Below are 18,991 nucleotides of genomic sequence, written 5' to 3' on the forward strand. Positions count from 1 at the left end.
ACATTCTGAACAAGACAAATTTTTAAGCACATTTATCAGAAAATACTGAAATTTTCCAAGTTGACCAATGAGTTTTAACAATACATGAAATCTGATAAGCCAGGAAGAGACTTTCATGTTATGCCTCCATTTTATGAGAAACAGATGGGCAAATTAAATTATGCTTCTTTAAGAAGAGTTAGGGTTAAGGTTACAGTATGATTTATGCCCAGTGTTTGGCACAATTATTAATTAAATTCAACCACATATCTGCACTTTTATTGGAGTGATTCAGATAAACAGAGTTTTATTGGGGAGAAAGACTTGTCACGCCACATGAAATGTAAGTTATTAACTATACACTTCAAGAAAGGGACACAATCAATGCCATTATATAGCACATAAAATGTTACCTTTGATCACATGAAAAAAAGGGACTAATATTGCTGATAAAACAAATGACTGACAATTGACTCCCTCAATAACGAGTGACTATGCACAGCAAACATATCTACAGATCAGGTGTTTATAAATGTTTGAGGTTTACCAACGGCAGCGGCACCGGATTCATTTTTGAGGTGGGGGAACCATGGGGTGCTCCGTCACCTCTGTTACGCACTTTGAATGTCAGGCGCACGCACTTGTTCAATTGATATAATGGCACCTGTCAATCAATTCAGTGGGTTTGTCGCAATTTGTGCCGAGGTAAACAGTAAACACCCCTTATCTGGAGGACAACGTTTTTGGGTCTATGCGCTGCGATCTGGCTAGATTTGATGATTGTTTGCTATTGAAAGCGCTACAGTCATAGAGATTTGGTGGAAAATAATCAGGAAAAAAATTTTAAAAGTTGTCAGTGGGGAACATGGAGAAGGCAGCTTTACACAGAGCATTTAGATGGCGGAATGGACTTTATTCCATTTTCAAAACTGGAGTCTGGAAAAATGTAAAAGACGGATAAATGGCTGCAGTCGACCTAAGAACAGCTGAAGACAGAGATCGACGGTATTAAAACACAGTGTTTGTATGAAGGTTTTGTTGTCAATACATCATTGGTGTGAACGCACCAGTAGAGGGTTAAACAGTTGTCCAACTGGGTGACCCGTCAGGTGGTTTGGTGAGCTCTTCAGCTCACCAAACCACGCACACACACAAAGCTCATAAACTGGCGACCCAAAAGAACTGCGCACACAGTAAAAAGCTCTGGCAGGATCCAAACGACCGCTCTTAGAACTACGGGAGGATTCAAACTCCGCTCATTAATTTTTGGCTTATGAAAAAAGTGCCAAGCCGCCAAATTTACAAAAGTAAACTGACCAATAACATTTAGGCTTTGGCGTGCGCACCTCCACAAACTCACACAGACTCACTACATACAAGATGTTTTGCCACAATAGATCTTTTTTTCTCCTAAATGTTGTTAATAGTAAAGAGGGTTAGATAAAAAAAAAATTCAAAAATTATTCTTTACTGTTTTACTTAAAGGAAAATTTCAAGGTACACACAGTGCGTACAGCTGCGGGTGCCCCTGTGCTCAGCTACTTATTACAAGTGCAAAATACGTACGATACCGCTATGCCGAGGATAGATAGATATGACAAAAATTACGACTGGTCAAATATTTGGAACATTAAAAAAAAAAATAGATAAAATACATGTCAAATATCCTCCAGCAATGCCAATTTAGAGCAGCAGGACAGCCTAATGGTTCCAGCGCATCATCACGTTACGGCGCAGCAGCACTATCTGGATGCTCTAGGTCTAAAACCAAAAGGCAGCGCAGATTATATTTGCTGCATGTTCCACAAATTGTGCGGGAAAGAGATCTCAATATTTTTGCATTAAAAACAAAAAGAAAAATACCATGAATAAACTTTAATGTACTTGTTATTTAGCAGACAAAAATTAATTTCAACAGCCAACAGAGACCTGAAAACCCATCAGTAGCCATAAGTATCGATGGCTACTGATGGCTGATTGGGTTTTGAAAGAGCAAAGAGGGAAAAAATAAATAAATTCATGCAATTATTTTTTGACTTGAGCAAAAGTGATCTGCTCTGGGCAAAGTGTGGGTGAGCATTTGGTCCGGACCCATAAACGGACATGGGCCCGATGTCCTTTTTTGTTTATTTCATCCCAACGCCATTAGAAAGAAAACATCGTCACAGATCTATAAATGGTAATAAATACAGAAATATCATTTAATTTTTAGGCAGAATTGGTTCAGACCTGGACCAGAACAGAGTCAAAGCCTTTTTTCATTTGTCAGACTCGTTCATGATCCCAACCTGACCCAAAACTGCCGCATGTGCGTAAACCTTTGGGGGACTGTTATGCAATCTGGAGCATTTAGAATTTGGTCCAGATCTCAGTGTTGTAGGTTTTATTTGTACCTCTGTCTGCTCATAAACACAGAGAGATGTCAGTCATGGATTGTAAGAGTTGTGTGCAACCTGTGTAAATGTCTGGTGGGACCAACGAACGGGCAGGGCAGGGCCGTAAAGTGGGGGGCCAATGGCCCTCTGGCCCCCCCTGTTCCGGCGCCTATGACCAACGGTACTTTGAGGCAGGTTTTTCGTCTTAGAGCTTGGCACTCCTGACCCCGCCAGCTTTTCTCTCCAGCCAGCTTTTCATTCTCTCTCACAACCGAACCACACTGGCCTCTTTGAGCATCCGCTGCCCACAACAAAACCCACACAACCATCACGACTGCCAATATCACACAAAGACACCATGTTACTACAGCCCACAGCGAGGAGATGGAAAGGAGGCAGGAGGGGGGAACTGATGGTAAACGAGGTTACTCTCATTTTGAAACTGTTTTCTATTTTTGTTTGGTTCTATGTAGTTTATGCCATTGTTTTGCAGCTGGGTTGAGGAGAGTTGGACAACAGCCGTCGGGTTTTTACTTATTTATTTTTCTCCCTTACAGAGAGCCGTAGGGCCGAGCACGAGACCTGCCAGGGTGACGGAGTGTCCAGTGCTGAATCAGCGGGTCGCAAGTTGTGTAATCTCTCACACAACCGCACACACGGATTAACAGAACACAGGGTGGGGGGAGGAGGGGACCGTTTTTCCTTTTACAAAGACACTTTTTCAAATAGAGGAAACAGAGGCCCAAAGTGGTGTTACAGCTGTGGTTGCTCTTAATTTAAAGCCTCAGTGCCACTGAACTGGTCCGTATAAAACCAGAAATAAAATAGGGATTTGTTTGGCCTGACAGAAGTTTTATCCAGAAACATCCACACAAAGTTCCCTCTTTACCAACGTGAGGAACATGCTGTAGATCTCTGCTCCACAAAGACACATCCAAGCACTCAGAAGTGACTTATAAAGTCTCTTCCTACAGTTTCACAAGACAACACAATATCTTACATAGAAAATATATGAAATAAAAATATAACCACTTGTCTCAGTGGCAGCCACCTGTTAGTTGTAAAATTAATAAGTAATAATATGCTTTTCTTAGAGACATCTCATTGAAAACATTAAAAAGAGAAGCCAATGAAAGAAGGAGCACAGAACAGGTCAGAGGTAAAGCAAGGTTAGGTTTTAAAACAATACTAATCTACTACAAAATCTAGAAACTTGACAAGTCACTCGAGCAGAGCTTTAATCAGAAAACCCCTCTATGCAACTCTGGAGATGCTGCACAGATCTACAACTCAGGTGTACACTCTGTAAATCCATTCATTGTGGAAGCATCTGTTGCAAGAAACCCAAACCCATAAAAAGTTACTTTTGCAGTAGAGGACAAAACAAGCATAGTCAGATGAACCTTGTGGCATTAATGCTAAACAGTACGAGAGAAACAGGACATCCACAGAGTGCACCATGCAACACCTTAAAACACATTAAAGTTCAAGACAACTTTATTACACGTTTTAGAAGGCGTTGTAGTGTAAGAGTTCAATGTTAGTCAGGTACAGCCTAATAAAAACAACTAAAAGCTCCACGCAGACTCTTTGAGATGGCCACTATTTATGCAAAGTGCATCAGTAACTTATGAGCGTAAAACTGCGACCCAACAGCCAGCACAACTATCCCCCCCACTGCACAACTGTCACTTGCACCAACATACTAAACATTATTTCACACTCGGGCTCGCCCGAGCAGCACTGAACACATCTATTGTCTGATGTTAATGGAGCCGCCGCACTAAACTCCAGACACATACAGTAACCATTATGACAGCTGTCAAGATAACATTCTGCTAATCACGCTTGACAAACATTTAATTTGAGCTGCACACATACAAGTCTCACATTTTTCTGCACACCAGTTTATTTTAAAGGAGTTAGCAAGGAAAACTAATTGCACATGCAGCAAAAACTTGCATATTTTTAGGTTTAGTCAAATGTACTGTTTGGCTCAAAATTATTGCTACACATGGAAGATTAAGATTTAAAGTTATTTTTTAATTTGATTAACATGTTTGTTCTGATTAAAAGTATTAAGACTTTGGAGTGATCCAGCCAAAGTCCTGATCTGCATCCGACAGAAAAGAGGAGTTAAAGATTAGGGTACAAGGAAGCAGTTCAGCCTGAAAGACTTGGAGCTCATAACTACAGATAGATCATCAAAATATCAGCAGAAACGTGCAAAATGCTGGTCAGCAGCTCAATAACAGAGTTCCCATTAATTATAGAGAACAGTGCAAATATTTTCTGATATGTAGTAATGTCAATAAAGTGCAGTGCAGGCTTTTTGGAGATGCATGTGACATAAATTTAGATACAACCTTTTTAAATGAATGAAATTACTTTGTAATCCAAAACTGCCATAGGGTATGAATAATTATAAACCTAATAATATACTTTGTGAATTGAAAGAGGGGAGCTTTCTCATCTTTTTTTTTATGTTTTATTCAAGTCTGGCAAAAATCTAGTCTTAAAAAGGTAGGACACTGGCTGAATCTGAATCCAGATGTTGACAGCGAGCAGCTCCGTTCTTTGTGCTTGTAAAGTCAATGAATATGTCCTGCTTAACACTTTAGAAACGTCACTTTAGCCAACTGTGTCACCTTGTCTGTGTACGTGTAATGTGCACCAAAGCCTTCAGGAACACATAAAGCGACACACAGCTGCTGCACACGCGAGAAAACAAAACAAGTTGAACTTCGTTCAAAATATGTTGAAACAAGTTTGTCATTCTGCTCACTCCTGATTTACAGACTCAGACTTGAGTTTTTAGCATGTAAATGCCACGACGGAGCATTCGGCTCATGTAATTTTCACAGTTTCCTTGTATTTTCACTCCAAGTAAACTTTGAACAACATTCTGCTGTTTAGCTACCAGATGTGTGCGGGGAAAGCCAGGTGGTACAATCCGTCAGTCCTGGTTTCGGAGACCAAGGAGAGCCGTGGATAAATACGAAAAGTGCCAAAATGCAACAAGTGAAACTCACCAAAGTTTGTTCATACTGCAGGGCTCGCTGGTCCGAACCGTCCCCCGCCATGGCTCTGCTCCGTACCTCACCCGGCGACTAGATGGAGGGATTTTCGGCTTGGAAGTGACAAGAAACCCGGTGAGCGACGTCTCTCCGCGCGCTGGCTGGTTAAAGCATCAGTCTGTCTCAAGTGTCCGTACAGCAGTTCACTAGGTGACCTCTAACTTCACACCGCGTCTCTGTTATCGTGCTAAAACGCTTCATTTTATATCGTTAGTTCCCATCAAGAAACACGCGTGAGGCGGGACTTGAGTGTGGAGTGGAGCCCAGCCTCCTTCCACAGCTAGTCAATCAAAGCGAAAAGAAACTCGCTGCGTGGGACCTTCACGTGAGCTCATAAACAGGAAGAAATAACCTCCATTGAAAATTAGTAGGGAGTTCCTTCTGCCCAGGTGGACGGTGATTGCCCGGGCTTCCGCATTGTATGTAACAGCAAACACTCTCGCAGGCCACTTTATTTAGTACAAAATCAAATGTTTCATGGCATTTAGGTCAAGACAAGTTAATTTGATTAGCACATTTCAGCAACAAGGCAGTTCAAAATGATTTCCTTTAATACAGTAACCAATTATGAAACGAGCAGTAAACATAAAATGTTGAAATATTAAATATTGATCAATATTCCAGATTTATCAATCAAAGGCAACTCTAAACAGGTGGGTTTTCAGAGTTGATTTGAAGGAACTCAGTGTTTTAGCTGTTTTGAAGGTTACTGGGAGTTTGTCCCAGATTTGTGGAGCGTAAAATCAAAATATTGCTTCTCCATGTTTGGTTCTGGTTTTAGGGATACAGGGTAGATTTACACCAGAACACCTTATTGGTCTGGAGGATTGGTACGACAACACCTTACCTTAATGTATTTAGGTGCTAATCAAGATACATTGATTAGGCATTTGGAAAATAACAAAAGTATTTTAAAGTATATGTTCTGAGCTATTGGGAGTCAGTGTAAGGACTTTACAACTGGGTAATGTGCTCTATTTTCCCGGTTTTACTGAGAATGTGAGCCACTGTATTGGATGGATGGACAGATGGACCTTTAATCTTAGATTGACAGAAGGCCGACTTTGTCATTGTCTTTATGTGTCTTTGAAAGTTCAGGTCTAGGTCCATCACTATCCAGATGGACCCAGATTTTGGGCCTGATCATTAGATTCTAGTTGTCATAATAAAAGCTATGTGTTGACTCTAGATATTTCCTCTTTAGCTCCCAAGATAATAATAATAATCTTATAAAGAAGAAAGAAATTAAATTAAAGTGTAAGGGATGCTTAACCAAATGTTAGTGTGGATGTATTTTTGCAGTGAAACCTTTAATCAGAGTGCTTATACAAAATATATTGGCCACAATATTGTTTGTAATTCAAGTTTGGCTGCGATTATTGTTGTAGCTGGCCTTTTCCAGAGCAGACTTGATGACACATCTCTGCAAAAACTTCTCAGGTTAAAGTTCATCAAGCATCAAAGCATCCATACCTACAAGGTATCTGACACAATAGCAGGTCTCTAAGACCATAATCTAACGAAAATGGATTTTTTTTTCCCGTTCTGTTAACACATTCACATGAAAACATTCTAATTAGAATCTTTGTTAACACAGTAACGGGACACTTCGAAAAGGTGTAATGGTCTCGCCACACCACTAGTAGGTGCTAGGTTCTTTGAAACTAAGGCTGCGTTCACACTGCAGGCTGAAGTGACCCAATTCCGATTTTTCTTTTACATAATGCGACCTGTATCTGATCGTTTCATGACAGTCTGAACAGCACAGGTCGGATTCTTTTCGAATGCGACCCAGTGCTGATATGCAAGTGCTGAACCACTTGCATATCCGATACGTATCCGATTCAAAAGGGACTTAACGTTCAGGTCACATTCATCTGTACTGAACGTCACTGATACTGGACAAATCTCACTATTCTGTGCCCTGATACGCTCAAGCGGGACATATAACAACAACCACGACGGACTATAATGAGGATTAAGTTGTTAATATGCTACTCCGGTCGGACAGCTTCAAATATGTAGGCTATGCTCCACCATCAGCCTCCACATTTACTTCCGCAAACACTGAGCACTTCTTTTTATAGCGGTTGGCAGAACTCTGACAACGCTGACGCTATTGCGCCCTCTACTGCGCATGCGGGACCCTTTCAGGTCCTTTGCCCGTTCAGACTGCAGAACACATACAGGTCGCATATGTGTGGCAGTGTGAACGGCCCCGGCAAAAAAATCCGATTTAACAAAATATCGGAATTGGGTCATTTCAGTCTGCAGTGTGAACGCAGTCTAAGTGCGCATGTGTTTAAAAAACAGTTCTACTTGAAAGCACGTTGATTTGGGTTGATTCAGGTAACCGTTTCCCCTTCAGGTACCGTTTCCCCAGATACTGGGGGAAAACAACAACATATGTGCATCTGATTAAGGCACAGTTGTAAAAAAGTGGGATAACTTTGCTGAAACACCTTGTTTGAGCTTTCACGGTGTCTGTATTTCTCTAGATAAGAGTGCTGAACAAGCACATGTTTGTTATGATCGCTGAACAAGCATGTGTGTATTTTGTCATCTGGGCGGTGCGGAGCGGTGAAGAGACGCTGGGGGAACCGTATCTGATGGGAAAACACAAATTGTAGTAATACCAGCATTGTCAGTTGTTTCTTCTTCTGTGGATTTTAGGAAGCAGCTATGTTTTGCATCATACTATGCATGAGCTAGGGATTCCCTAATAGAAAAGATCAATTTATATTGTTTACAAGACAACGGACACTGCTACGTTTTACCATTGCACTCCAGAACCTGTTCTCAAACTGTGCCGTTGTCAGAAAAAACATTCGGTGGTTTCATGTAAATGTACACTACAAACACAACAAAACTCTCCCATTTTCACCTGAAATTGTGGTCGTGTAAACAGGGCCTAACTCAGCTAAGAGGAATCCAGTCAAGGTTGTATACATGTTTGTTTCTGTAACACTCAGATGAATTCATAATGCATTACACCTTAGAATAACACTTGTATATATTTTCCTTTGCAATGGAAACCATTTTTTTGCTTTATCTTTTTGACTCATTGTAACGTTTTCTCATGGTTGGGCTGGAAAAATATGACCCTATGAGTGGGAGCTGCGCCAGTTGGTGTTCATGACTGACAACTCAGTCACGACACTAACTGTGTCTTCTTTTATTTTTCAGCTGTGGGGCCACTTGCATGCAATTATAAGTCACATTGTGAAGAGTGTTTCATTCTGTGTCATACTAGTGAAGAAGGTGACAAACAACCAAGCGAGGAAGGTTACACTGGTGCCGTGACGAGCGAGGAAGGTTACACATTGCCTGACCTTAAGTCAAACTGTAGCATATTCCACCATTCACCCTGAGGCCCTGTTTACACAACAATTTCTGGTGAAAATGGAAGTTTTGTTGTGTTTGTAGTGTACATTTACATGAAACCACCGAATGTTTTCTCTGATAACAGCACAGTTTGAGAACGGATTCTCAAACTGCAATGGTAAAACGTACTGGTGTCCGTTGTCTTGTAAACAGAATAAATTGATCTTTTCTGACAGGGAATCCCTAGCTCATGCATAGTATGACGGAAAACATAACTGCTTCCTAAAATCCACAATAGTAGAAGAAACTACTGACAATGCTGGAGTTACTACAATTCGTGTTTCCCCAACTATGGACACCGTGAAAGCTCAAACAACGTGTTTCAGCAAAGTCATCCCACTTTTTTCCAACTGCGCCCTAATCAGACGCACATAGTGCGTGTTTCCCCCCAGTATCTGGGGGAACGGTACCTGAAGGGGAAACGCGAATCGAGGTGCTTTCAAGTAGAACTTTAAAAAAAAACACATACACACTTAGTTTCAAAGGACTTAGCACCAAGTAGTGGCGTGGCGAGAGCATTACACCTTTTCGATGTGTACTGTTACTGTGTAAACAAAGATTGTATTTAGAAAGTCTTCATGTAAATGTGTTAACAGAAACAAAACAAAAATTCCATTTTCGTTGGATCATTGTCATGTAAACAGAGCAGATGGTACTGGAACCCAAAACCCCAATGGTTTGAATTCTTTTTGGCAAACCTTGCTTTGACAGTGCAAATTGTCCCTGCAAAACCTATGCTAAGAGTCAAGTCTTTTTCCAGTACCTTAAAATTATTAAGGTATCAATGTCATTTATCCAGCATTTACAAGAAAACTTAATGACCACCTGAGTGTTGGTCTCACTTTTCCTGACAAAACAATCCTGAGTGAAACCGTCAGGATTCTACAGAACATAGAGAAAATCTTATTAAGGCAAAAATAATGGTAAATATCAATTAGGATATCAGTAGTGATACATACCTATTATCTTTTTTCTCTTTCTTTGACCTCTTTTAATATATAGTGCTCTTTGCTGACAGAAAACTCTCCACAAGAGGTACAGGATGCTCTGACCAGTTACCATCACAGTTTTGCCCTTGTCAAATTCACTTCAAGGACAATATGTTTACTTTTTTCATAATCTTATGATATAAAAATATATAATATTTATTTTTGTGTCAGAATGGGTTGTATGTCAAATGTACAGATTAAACAATCAAATGTACCTTTAGTTGAATGAGATTATTTTGTAAATATAAAATTACCCAAAGTATCTTCTAGAAGGCCCATTTCTTCGCTATATTTTTCCAAGAACTGTTCCTCTGGGTACAGAAATAAAACCTCTATTTACTATGTGTGTACAGCTCACACCCATGTGAGTACAATCATTACTGAAAGATTTCTGCTAAGTATAAAATCTGTTTCTAGTGAATCCACTGTAGTTTGGATGAATAAGTGGAAAATTGTTCAAGGTATTTGATGTCAAAAGATCAGCTTTTAACATCATGTCAGGTGGGCAAAGGATAGCTCTTTCTGAAGTTCATCTTGTGGTTGACTGAATTTGTCTTGAGAAGCTTGATAAAAAAGAAACTGAAGTCTTTGATGTTCTGTGGCAGTGATGTGAAAGAAATATGGGAAAATCTATTCATAGCTGTCAACAGGGGGTTCACCTTAACACGGAAGAACAAAAACACTCAGGCTTTATAGATTGTTAAAAAATGTGTGTGTTATTGTGTTAATGATTAGACTGACTGCTTTGTGCAATGCATGTTTGAAAGTGACAGCATTTGTGGCTTAAAGTCCTTAAGAAATCAATCATGTAATGTTTAAACGCTTGCATGCCAGCTCGCTCTACAATATATGCCACAAGTTCACCAACATGTGGTCAAGTAATTTCAAGAAAGTCGATCTTATTGAGATTTTACATCTGGCCTTAACTTAAAAATGTAATATTGCTTTTATCAAATAAAAAACTTTTTGTATGGATGATGTTGCTGTTGTGGTTGTTGTTTTTATGTTGCTGTTTTTTAGATTTGGTTGCTGAACTTTGAACCCAGGCAATCAATGGGTAAAGACACTGAGGCTGTAAGCATCCTCTGTAAAGTCAGAAAATCTTTACTTATACACTCAAATAGTGCTATACTAGGCATTTCATTGGAATAACAAGCCTTCCTCTGTTAGAGCAGCTGTTTCAAGGTTAAACCAGGTTCCAAGAAGCTACTAATTTGCAGTGGAAAATGGCTGGAGGTATGAGATAAACACAAATACACAGCCTCAAGATCAGCCAACCAGCCATTTTCCATCAGGGTAACTGAGGTTACCCAGATCAGGGTCATGGTGGCTACAGTACTACAAGATGGAAACTGATTTCAGACTGACCATTTTTTTAAATCATGACCATTGTTTTAAAATGACCAATAAAATAAAAAAGAAGGTGGTCACCAAGCGTCAGGCACCTTGTCTGATGTTAAAAGAAGCACTCAGACCACTTGAACTTTTATTTTGTCATGTTACAACCTTAAACCTAATTTCATTGGGCTTGTAGGTCAGATACCAACAATAAAATGTGCATAATTGAAAAGTGGACGAAGCTGCAGCTATAAGAAAAAGTCTTCTGTGTTAGGATCTTGGGTTGTTTTGTAGTTTGATTTGATTCTAATTTAATTATTATTTTGTGTTAGTTTCTTATTTTGTTCCTGTCTGTCTTTAGTTCAGTCCTTTCTCAGTGATTTTAGTTTATTGTGTTTATTTCTTTTATCTAGTTATTCTTAGTTACTCTACTTTAATTATGTTTCCTGTATTTAGTTTTGTTATACTGTTAGATTAATTTCCTAGTCCCTGCCACTTTTTCTCTCCCTCTTCTCAGTCTGCCTTCTGCTCTCTCTCCTCACACCTGCAATCAGTTAGCTAATCAGCCCTGGTCCATTTTTCCAGCATTCTCTCTCCCAGTACATATAGAAATTTTCTTCTCCCACTCCTTGCTGGTTTCTCCTGTTATCTCCCTTTTACTTCCCTGTAGTTTCCCCTGCCATCCTTCATTTCCAGGGTTCCTGTAAAAGCAAAACAAATTTTTATTTTTATTTTTTATTATTAAATCACCAAAATCTACTTGATGCCTCTGGGTCTATCAATATCAACACAACTTGCAACATGACATCTTGGGGTATGTCTCTTTCAGCTTTCCAAATGTAGAAACCTTTTTTTTTTAACTTCTTAAATAGCTCATTCTGTAAAATCGGATGGAGATCAGCAACAATAATTTTCAAAACTTCAATAGGGTATCAGTTGGATTAAGACTTGTAGTTTGACCAGGCAATTTCAACTGATAAAAATGCTCCAAATTTATCACAGATTTATCAGATATATTGGTGCACAACGTCTTAATGCATCTTAGATGTGCTAAGAACCACAAGGAATCAGTTTTCACTCACCCCAGTGGACCAATCACTGTAGCTCTGAAGCTGGTTTTTATGTCACATTACAAGTTTTGTAAAATTGTATTATAATACAGATCTATGCAGGTATATTGGTGCACTATTCTTAATACATCTTAGATGTGCTAAGAACCACAAGGAATCAGTTTTCACTCACCCCAGTGGACCAATCACTGTAGCTCTGAAGCTGGTTTTTATGTCACATTACAAGTTTTGTAAAATTGTATTATAATCTCTACAAGTTACTAGTGCCACTTTCTCCTCCTCCCTTCTGCCGTATTTTTGGGTTTATATTTAATAAGAGTTTTGACAAATATAGTTTGATTTTTTTTAATCTAAAAACCTTCCCCTTTCGGCCTTTAAACAGTCTATGTGTGTTTTGGAGGCGAGTGTTCTTCACTGGGGGCTCTATTCAGTGAGCATGTGATCTATATCTTTAAGAAGCCTGAATGTTTTTTTGTTTGTTTTGTTTTTGTTGAGTGGATTTTCATCCTTCTCAGCTGCGGCAACTAGGATCCTGATATGCTGCCGGCATGATCGTGCACCACCACAGTCTCACTGTGGAAGTTGTCTTCATCGTGTGGTCTTAGTTTGGTGTGAATGGAGACCTAATTTTCTGAAACCACTGAAAACTGGGATTTAGGCTGTTTACTGCAGCACCTATTTAAAATGGAGTATTAAAAAGATTAAGAAATAAATGTGAAATAAATTCAGAAATACCAACACCTTCCTTCTGGTATCACAGCATCCTGCGTCAAAGCTGATTGCTTAATTTGTTTAGAGAGGTCAGTGTGATACATGCCAAAGATTACAGCACATAAATCACAGAAGGATGAGAGGCTGTTTTTTCTGTAGGACCTTGTTATGTGCTCCGGCACATTGTATTTATTTCTGTCTATTTTTTTTCACTTGGATTATTTTGTATAGAAGTAAGTTGTATGATTTTTGTTGTTGTTTAATATACTTTGGAGTTTTGATAATTCTTTCTTGTAATTGGTCCGTTAATTTGTGACGCTGTTGGACCGCCTATAAATAGGCTGGGTTGCGCCAGGTAAAGGCGACGCCCACTCCCAACCAACACCCAGGATGCGTTCTGACGCGGTGCGCACGTCTCCAGCCTGCCGCACGGTAGTTTTGTTAGCTGTTTGTTTGGTTGATGTTTTTTTTTGTTGTAATTTTTGACCTGGTGGGACCGGTTGTCCTGTTTTCGATTTTTCTTTAACAGTAGTTTCTTTTTTCTTGTAGTTCGGTACTAGCAGGGGCTTCGACGGCCCTGTATAGGGTTGGCCCCCTGCTGTACCGTTTTGTTCTTTTTGATCGGCTCATCAGGTCCAACTTTCTGTTTATACTTTGGGATTTTTGTTTTCTTTTTTTTGGGACATGGGGAACCGAGGATTTAATTCTCTTTTTCTTCACAGAAAAAAATCAAAAGAAGCTCATCTTAAAGAAAAGGTCGAGAGAATTGAAAATAAAAATTACTTTTGAATCCTCATTTTTGTCTTCGTGTCCTCAAATATGTTGTGCCCTTTGTGGACGTAACAGACCTTATGATTCCTTTAGGCAGTTTTTCATGTGAATCAGAAAAATTCACATGATTTTCTGATTCTTGAGAACAACTTTGACTTTTAAGTCAAAGTTGCTCTCAAGCATGAGGTCATAATGCGCCCTCTTCTGGTATAAGAATAAATGACCTAATTTGACTGAAACTGGTTTTAAAATACTCTACAGATTCATACACTATTGCTGTGATTCTTAAGATTCCTCAGATTACACTTATTGGGTTCCCGTGTCTTTGATCAGATATCTGTTCAAAACTCATGATGACAGTTTTAAATATTAACCTGTCCCTATGTTAGCAGCATAATTTTCTTTCCTTCTCCACTTTGATGAAAAACCAACATGTCAATATAATGTAATCACTATAAAATCAGATAATATTCTAACACCTCCAACATTTCAAACCTCTAAAGGGTGGTATTATGTATTTTCCAGACACAGTGCTATTTTGTAGCACAATAAGGTAACTATGTTACCATCTGTTTTTTTTTTTTATGAAAATGCTGTATGTACTGGACATAACTAAAGAAATTTGACTTTGCAATTTATTTTTGTTTTTATTCCATTTTTTTCTCCGAAGAGTTTTTGCGGTGATAGTGGCTCGTATTTTTTGTACAGTAGGCAGACAGGAAAGAGGGTGAGGAGAGGGGGGAAGACATGCGGTAAAGGTCGTCGGGACCGGGAGTCGAACCCGCGACGTCCGCGTCGAGGCCTGTTTCTTTAAGAAGCTCATAGTCTTTTCAACACTGTAGCTTCAGGATGTCATCGCAATAAGATTGGAGGTTCATAATTTTTATAGCAGGTACACTCAATGTAATCTAAAAGGGTGTCTTCAAAGACTTATGAAAGCATGCCAAACTGACTTTTGATTTGTATAACTTGGTGTAAAGCATCATCTAATGTTTAACTAATTCATTGAAGTCTTTAAGGACTTAAAATATGATGCTATAAAGAAGAGGCTGATCAGTGTGGAATTTTTATGGTTTTATTTGAAGAAAACATTTACCTACCAGTGTTCAGGTACTTTCACTCTGAGACAACAAGAATCTGATTTTTCCTTTTGTTCATTCTGTTTTTCCAGGTTAATAAATTCAAGAAACTATGTTTGTCATAGAAATAACACAATCACTCACCTGCCTTCACACAAAGGTATATGGCTATTCCTTGACTGCAGGACAATTTGTTTGCTAAAGGCTTTAAAGTGTGATAAATGGATCCCTGAGGGGTAAAACACACTTACAGATGCTCAGACAGATTTTACCAAAGACATCGGACTGATGTAGGACGACTTCTGCTTTTAGATGTGGGAAGACATGAACAAATAGTGAGTGCAGTTTTATCAATGTTCAATTGATTTTTAGATCCACGTTACATTGAGTATGAAGGTAATTGACTAGGACACTTTATGTTCCAAAAGTATAAACTAATAGTTTAATCAAACATTCACTGGACTGTTATGGAGCTGGCACATAGCTGGAGGGCCTGTTGGAGATTAAAGGTCAGTGAGACGGAGAGACTTCAGAAGTGAGACACTTGCTTTGAGCATGTTACGAGGAGCATGAGTAAGTTGCTTATTAAGTTAGATATTAATATTACATAATTGTCCATATCAAAACAAAGTCTTGACTTTGTTTTGAATAACAGAGAAAATAAGAATTGAATAGATTGCTGTTTGTTCGCATGAAGATAGTCTGAGGGACTCGGCTCCATTGGATGGGAAATGTCTAGCTGTTGGTTTGGTTGACTTTCACATCACACTTAAAACTGTGACCATCTGCTTTTTCAAAGCGCCATCACAAAAATCTGTCCAATATGTGCAGAGAGGAACAGCGGACTATCCAGCATGTTGCTCTGTGTACATGAGACAAATGCATCAGTTCAGACAGAGAGAGAGGAGGATGATTATGTGCTGCAATGGTTAAATATGATGGTTCATCATTTAGTTCACTTTCTCTCTTTTGTTCTCCAGATAGTCCATTTGCTTTGCCATTGTAAGGACACCATAGAAGCAGGCAAACTGAGACCAATGCACAACAGTTAACATGATTAGTCCAGAGATTGAATGATTGTCTCATGGCATGCCATTTGCCTGGGTGGGTTTACCCACAATGCCTCGTGTTGCAAACCAAGAGCTTTTATTTGACATATCATGACAACGCAATGACGTGTATTATTTCATAATATTTCATGGCAACTTGTGGATTGCCCTGTAAATGTAAAGTTTTGGGCTTTCAGTACTTTGCCATGATGCTAGCTTGAGCATATTCACATTGAGGCATACAGTTAGTCCAACAATATGAGTCCTCCTGTGAGTCGAGTAACTGCATTTTCCATGGTATTTGTTAACCTATGACAATATTTCATGACATCTAATCCACTTCATTTCTATGAAAGGTCTCTCTGATCTGTAGGGTTTGAGTGGAACAAATTTCCAGGCTTGAAGGGATTTTTGTGGAGAGCACTCTGCCTCTTTTTAATGCCATAAAAAATTAGGTTTAACCCAGTTTAGGACTCTGTTTTGTTGCCTCAGTCCCTCTGAATAGGACCTTCTGTTTCCACACAGCTGAAACAGCATATTGAATTTCTAGTTTACTTAACATGCTATTTACAAGAACAATAAAGATCTATAGCAGGAATATGACAGTGTATGACATACACTGTCCTTGATGTAGACTTCAAATTCACAATACTGAATATAACATTTAAAAACTAACACAGTCAAGGCCAGAATTACCTGTTAGAGTTCAATTTCAATTTATTTTTAATTACCCAATAAATTTGTCTGTAACTGCAAGAGGATAGCCCAAAGCTCTTGTCTTTCCTATTTACCTGCTGTTTTGTTTTGCTATTTTGTTAATTTTATAAAGATGTAAATATGCTTCAAAACATCCAAACTTGTATTTTGGATGGAAGCATTTATGCACTATACATTATCACTGGTTAATTTGATGACACAATATGCAAGCCATTTAAACAATCAATCAAATTTTAAGAACTTGAACGAAACACAAAGAGTTTGTCTTGAAGACATTCAATACAGGATTGGAATTGTAACCTACATAGATGCATGGTTAGAGGTGACCTAGATGTCATGGACTTGATTTTTATTTGCTCAATTGTTAAACACTTGGATAAAATGACTTGTGGACATTTTTGTTTTGTTTTCACCTAAAAATACTGAAAGAAAAGGCAAGTTAGACCCTCATAAGTAAAATACAGTTTGATACTATGCTTAAAACTAAGAATTTCAGATGCTATGTTATTTTACAATGTATGTAGGCTATTTTAGTTGCACTGTTATTCGGAGAAACACTCACTCCCTAGTGCATCAGAGTTTATCATCATATTCCAGTCAAATTGGGTTTGTCACAGTGCTTTTAAATCACTGTTTTAGGCACTTTTGTCTTATGTCTCCAAACATTTTTCCAGATTTCATCCTCCAGACAGGACAATCATAAAAAAATAAATCTTTTTTTTTGTATTAACTCACACTCTAGCTGGAGAGTTTGCTGTCACTACTTTCCTTCTGGGTGGCTAATGTCTTTGGCATTGCTGCCCTAGGTTGGTGTTTTAGATTTAATTGCATCATTTTTCAGCAACTTTCTAAAAGTTGGCCTGCTCTATGATTGACTTTAATTTTTTTTAAAATTCTATTTCATGATTTTGAGGACGAAACTGAATCAAATTATTGTGAGCTTCAAGCCCGAGCACAGCTGAAAAGGATTATTTGCAAAAAAAAAAATTATGTGTGCTCTTTTAGGTGTCTCCAAGCCATAGAGATCCAACACCTGAGTTCTGCTGGAGGAGCAGGATGGTCTGAGGGACGGCAAGTTATTTTTCTGAGGTTTAAAGATGGGATGAATATTGTTGTAGAGTACAACTAGGGAGGGGAAAAACTTGTCTCTGTGCAAAATGTGTTACACATGACCCTGGAGGTGAAAATGATGGGTCAGAATGAGTATTGTTGTGAGTATTCTGACATTTATTACCAAGAAAATGGGCAGTGGAGGATGGACAGGCAGGTTAATGAGCGGCTAGGCCAGGGGTGGGCAACTCCAGGCCTCGAGGGCCGGTCTCCTGCAACTTTTAGATGCATCTCTACTTCAACACGCCTGAGTCAAATAATGAGGTCATTAGCAGGACTTTGGAGAACTTCACTGCACTTAGGAGGTGATTCAGTTATTGGATTCAAGTGTGTTGGACCAGGGAGACATCTAAGATTTGCAGGACACCGGCCCTCGAGGACCAGGATTGCCCACCCCTGGGCTAGGCATTGTTATGGTCAAGTAGTGAGAAATACTTGAGAGGCGATTCATTCACAGGAAGACACAAGGGAATGACTCAGATGGGATTTGAGCTGAGGTGAAGTTTGAAGCAAACATGTTGGAAAGCAACCAAGGAAAATTTCTCAACCATAAACAGACAATCTGGTGGTAAGTGAAAGCTCTGCTTGTTAATACATTCAGTAACGACTGACTGGTTAATTATAGTGGCAACTCCATCAACAAGAGCAGTATGTCAGTTGGATGAGAAAAAAACACACTGCACTCAGAACAATTATTATTCATGCACAAAATAACAATTAAAAAATATTTAGAACTGATGAACTGTCAACGGTGGAGGAATCACATGAATTCATGACGAGCTGATGCTCCCATGGATTTTAATAATTACGCTACAGTAATTTACTGATTTAGTCATCGTGACTAAGGTGAAAAAACAAATGTTGCACATAATTGTGGAGGTGGAGATGAGCATTATTGTGAATATTCTGACATTTGATATCAAGACAGTGGGATTTTCTTGTGCTCTAAAGTTGCACAAGACAATAAAACTGAAAATTGTTGCAGATTTAAAATGGGGACTGGAGCTCATGATGAACCTGATCATGGTTATTGAATGGAAAAAAACTAAAAACAACTTAAAATTATCCTGGGGGAAAACACATAAGGAGCCAGGGCACAAGAGTATTTGAACAAAATAATTAACAGGAGCAGCATAACAACAAGAGACCAGGAACATCAGAACAAATGGAAGAATCTAGCAAGGATTAAAGGAGATAGAAGAACTTTAATACTGAAGTGAAAGTGACAAAAGAACCAGAAGAGCTAATCACAGATGATTGGGGACAGCTGGGGAAGAGAGCAGCTGATAGGAGGAATTTGAAAATAGCTGGAAAGGAGAGCAGAATGGCTGGCAGACTCAGG

The 18,991-nt window shown here is 38.9% G+C and overlaps 1 protein-coding gene across 10 annotated transcripts in view; it reads right to left on the reverse strand.

Annotated features, from left to right (window-relative positions):
• The window catches only part of LOC114161983 (chloride channel protein 2-like), a 141,032-nt gene that overhangs the window by 103,062 nt on the left and 18,979 nt on the right, over positions 1-18,991 (reverse strand). For 4 of the 10 annotated variants that reach the window (XM_028045724.1, XM_028045722.1, XM_028045723.1 and 1 more), the window contains exon 1: positions 5,387-5,761. The exons of 1 other annotated variant lie outside the window; for it this stretch is intronic. In XM_028045724.1, the coding sequence (XP_027901525.1) occupies positions 5,387-5,437 (51 nt within the window). In that variant the 5' untranslated portion in view covers positions 5,438-5,761. Of the gene's footprint in view, positions 1-5,386; positions 5,762-18,991 lie in introns of those variants that run through there. 5 more of the 10 variants (XM_028045727.1, XM_028045728.1, XM_028045729.1 and 2 more) reach the window with 3 other exon arrangements.

The sequence above is a fragment of the Xiphophorus couchianus genome, chromosome 18, assembly GCF_001444195.1.
Source record: "Xiphophorus couchianus chromosome 18, X_couchianus-1.0, whole genome shotgun sequence".
Taxonomy (NCBI): domain Eukaryota; kingdom Metazoa; phylum Chordata; class Actinopteri; order Cyprinodontiformes; family Poeciliidae; genus Xiphophorus; species Xiphophorus couchianus.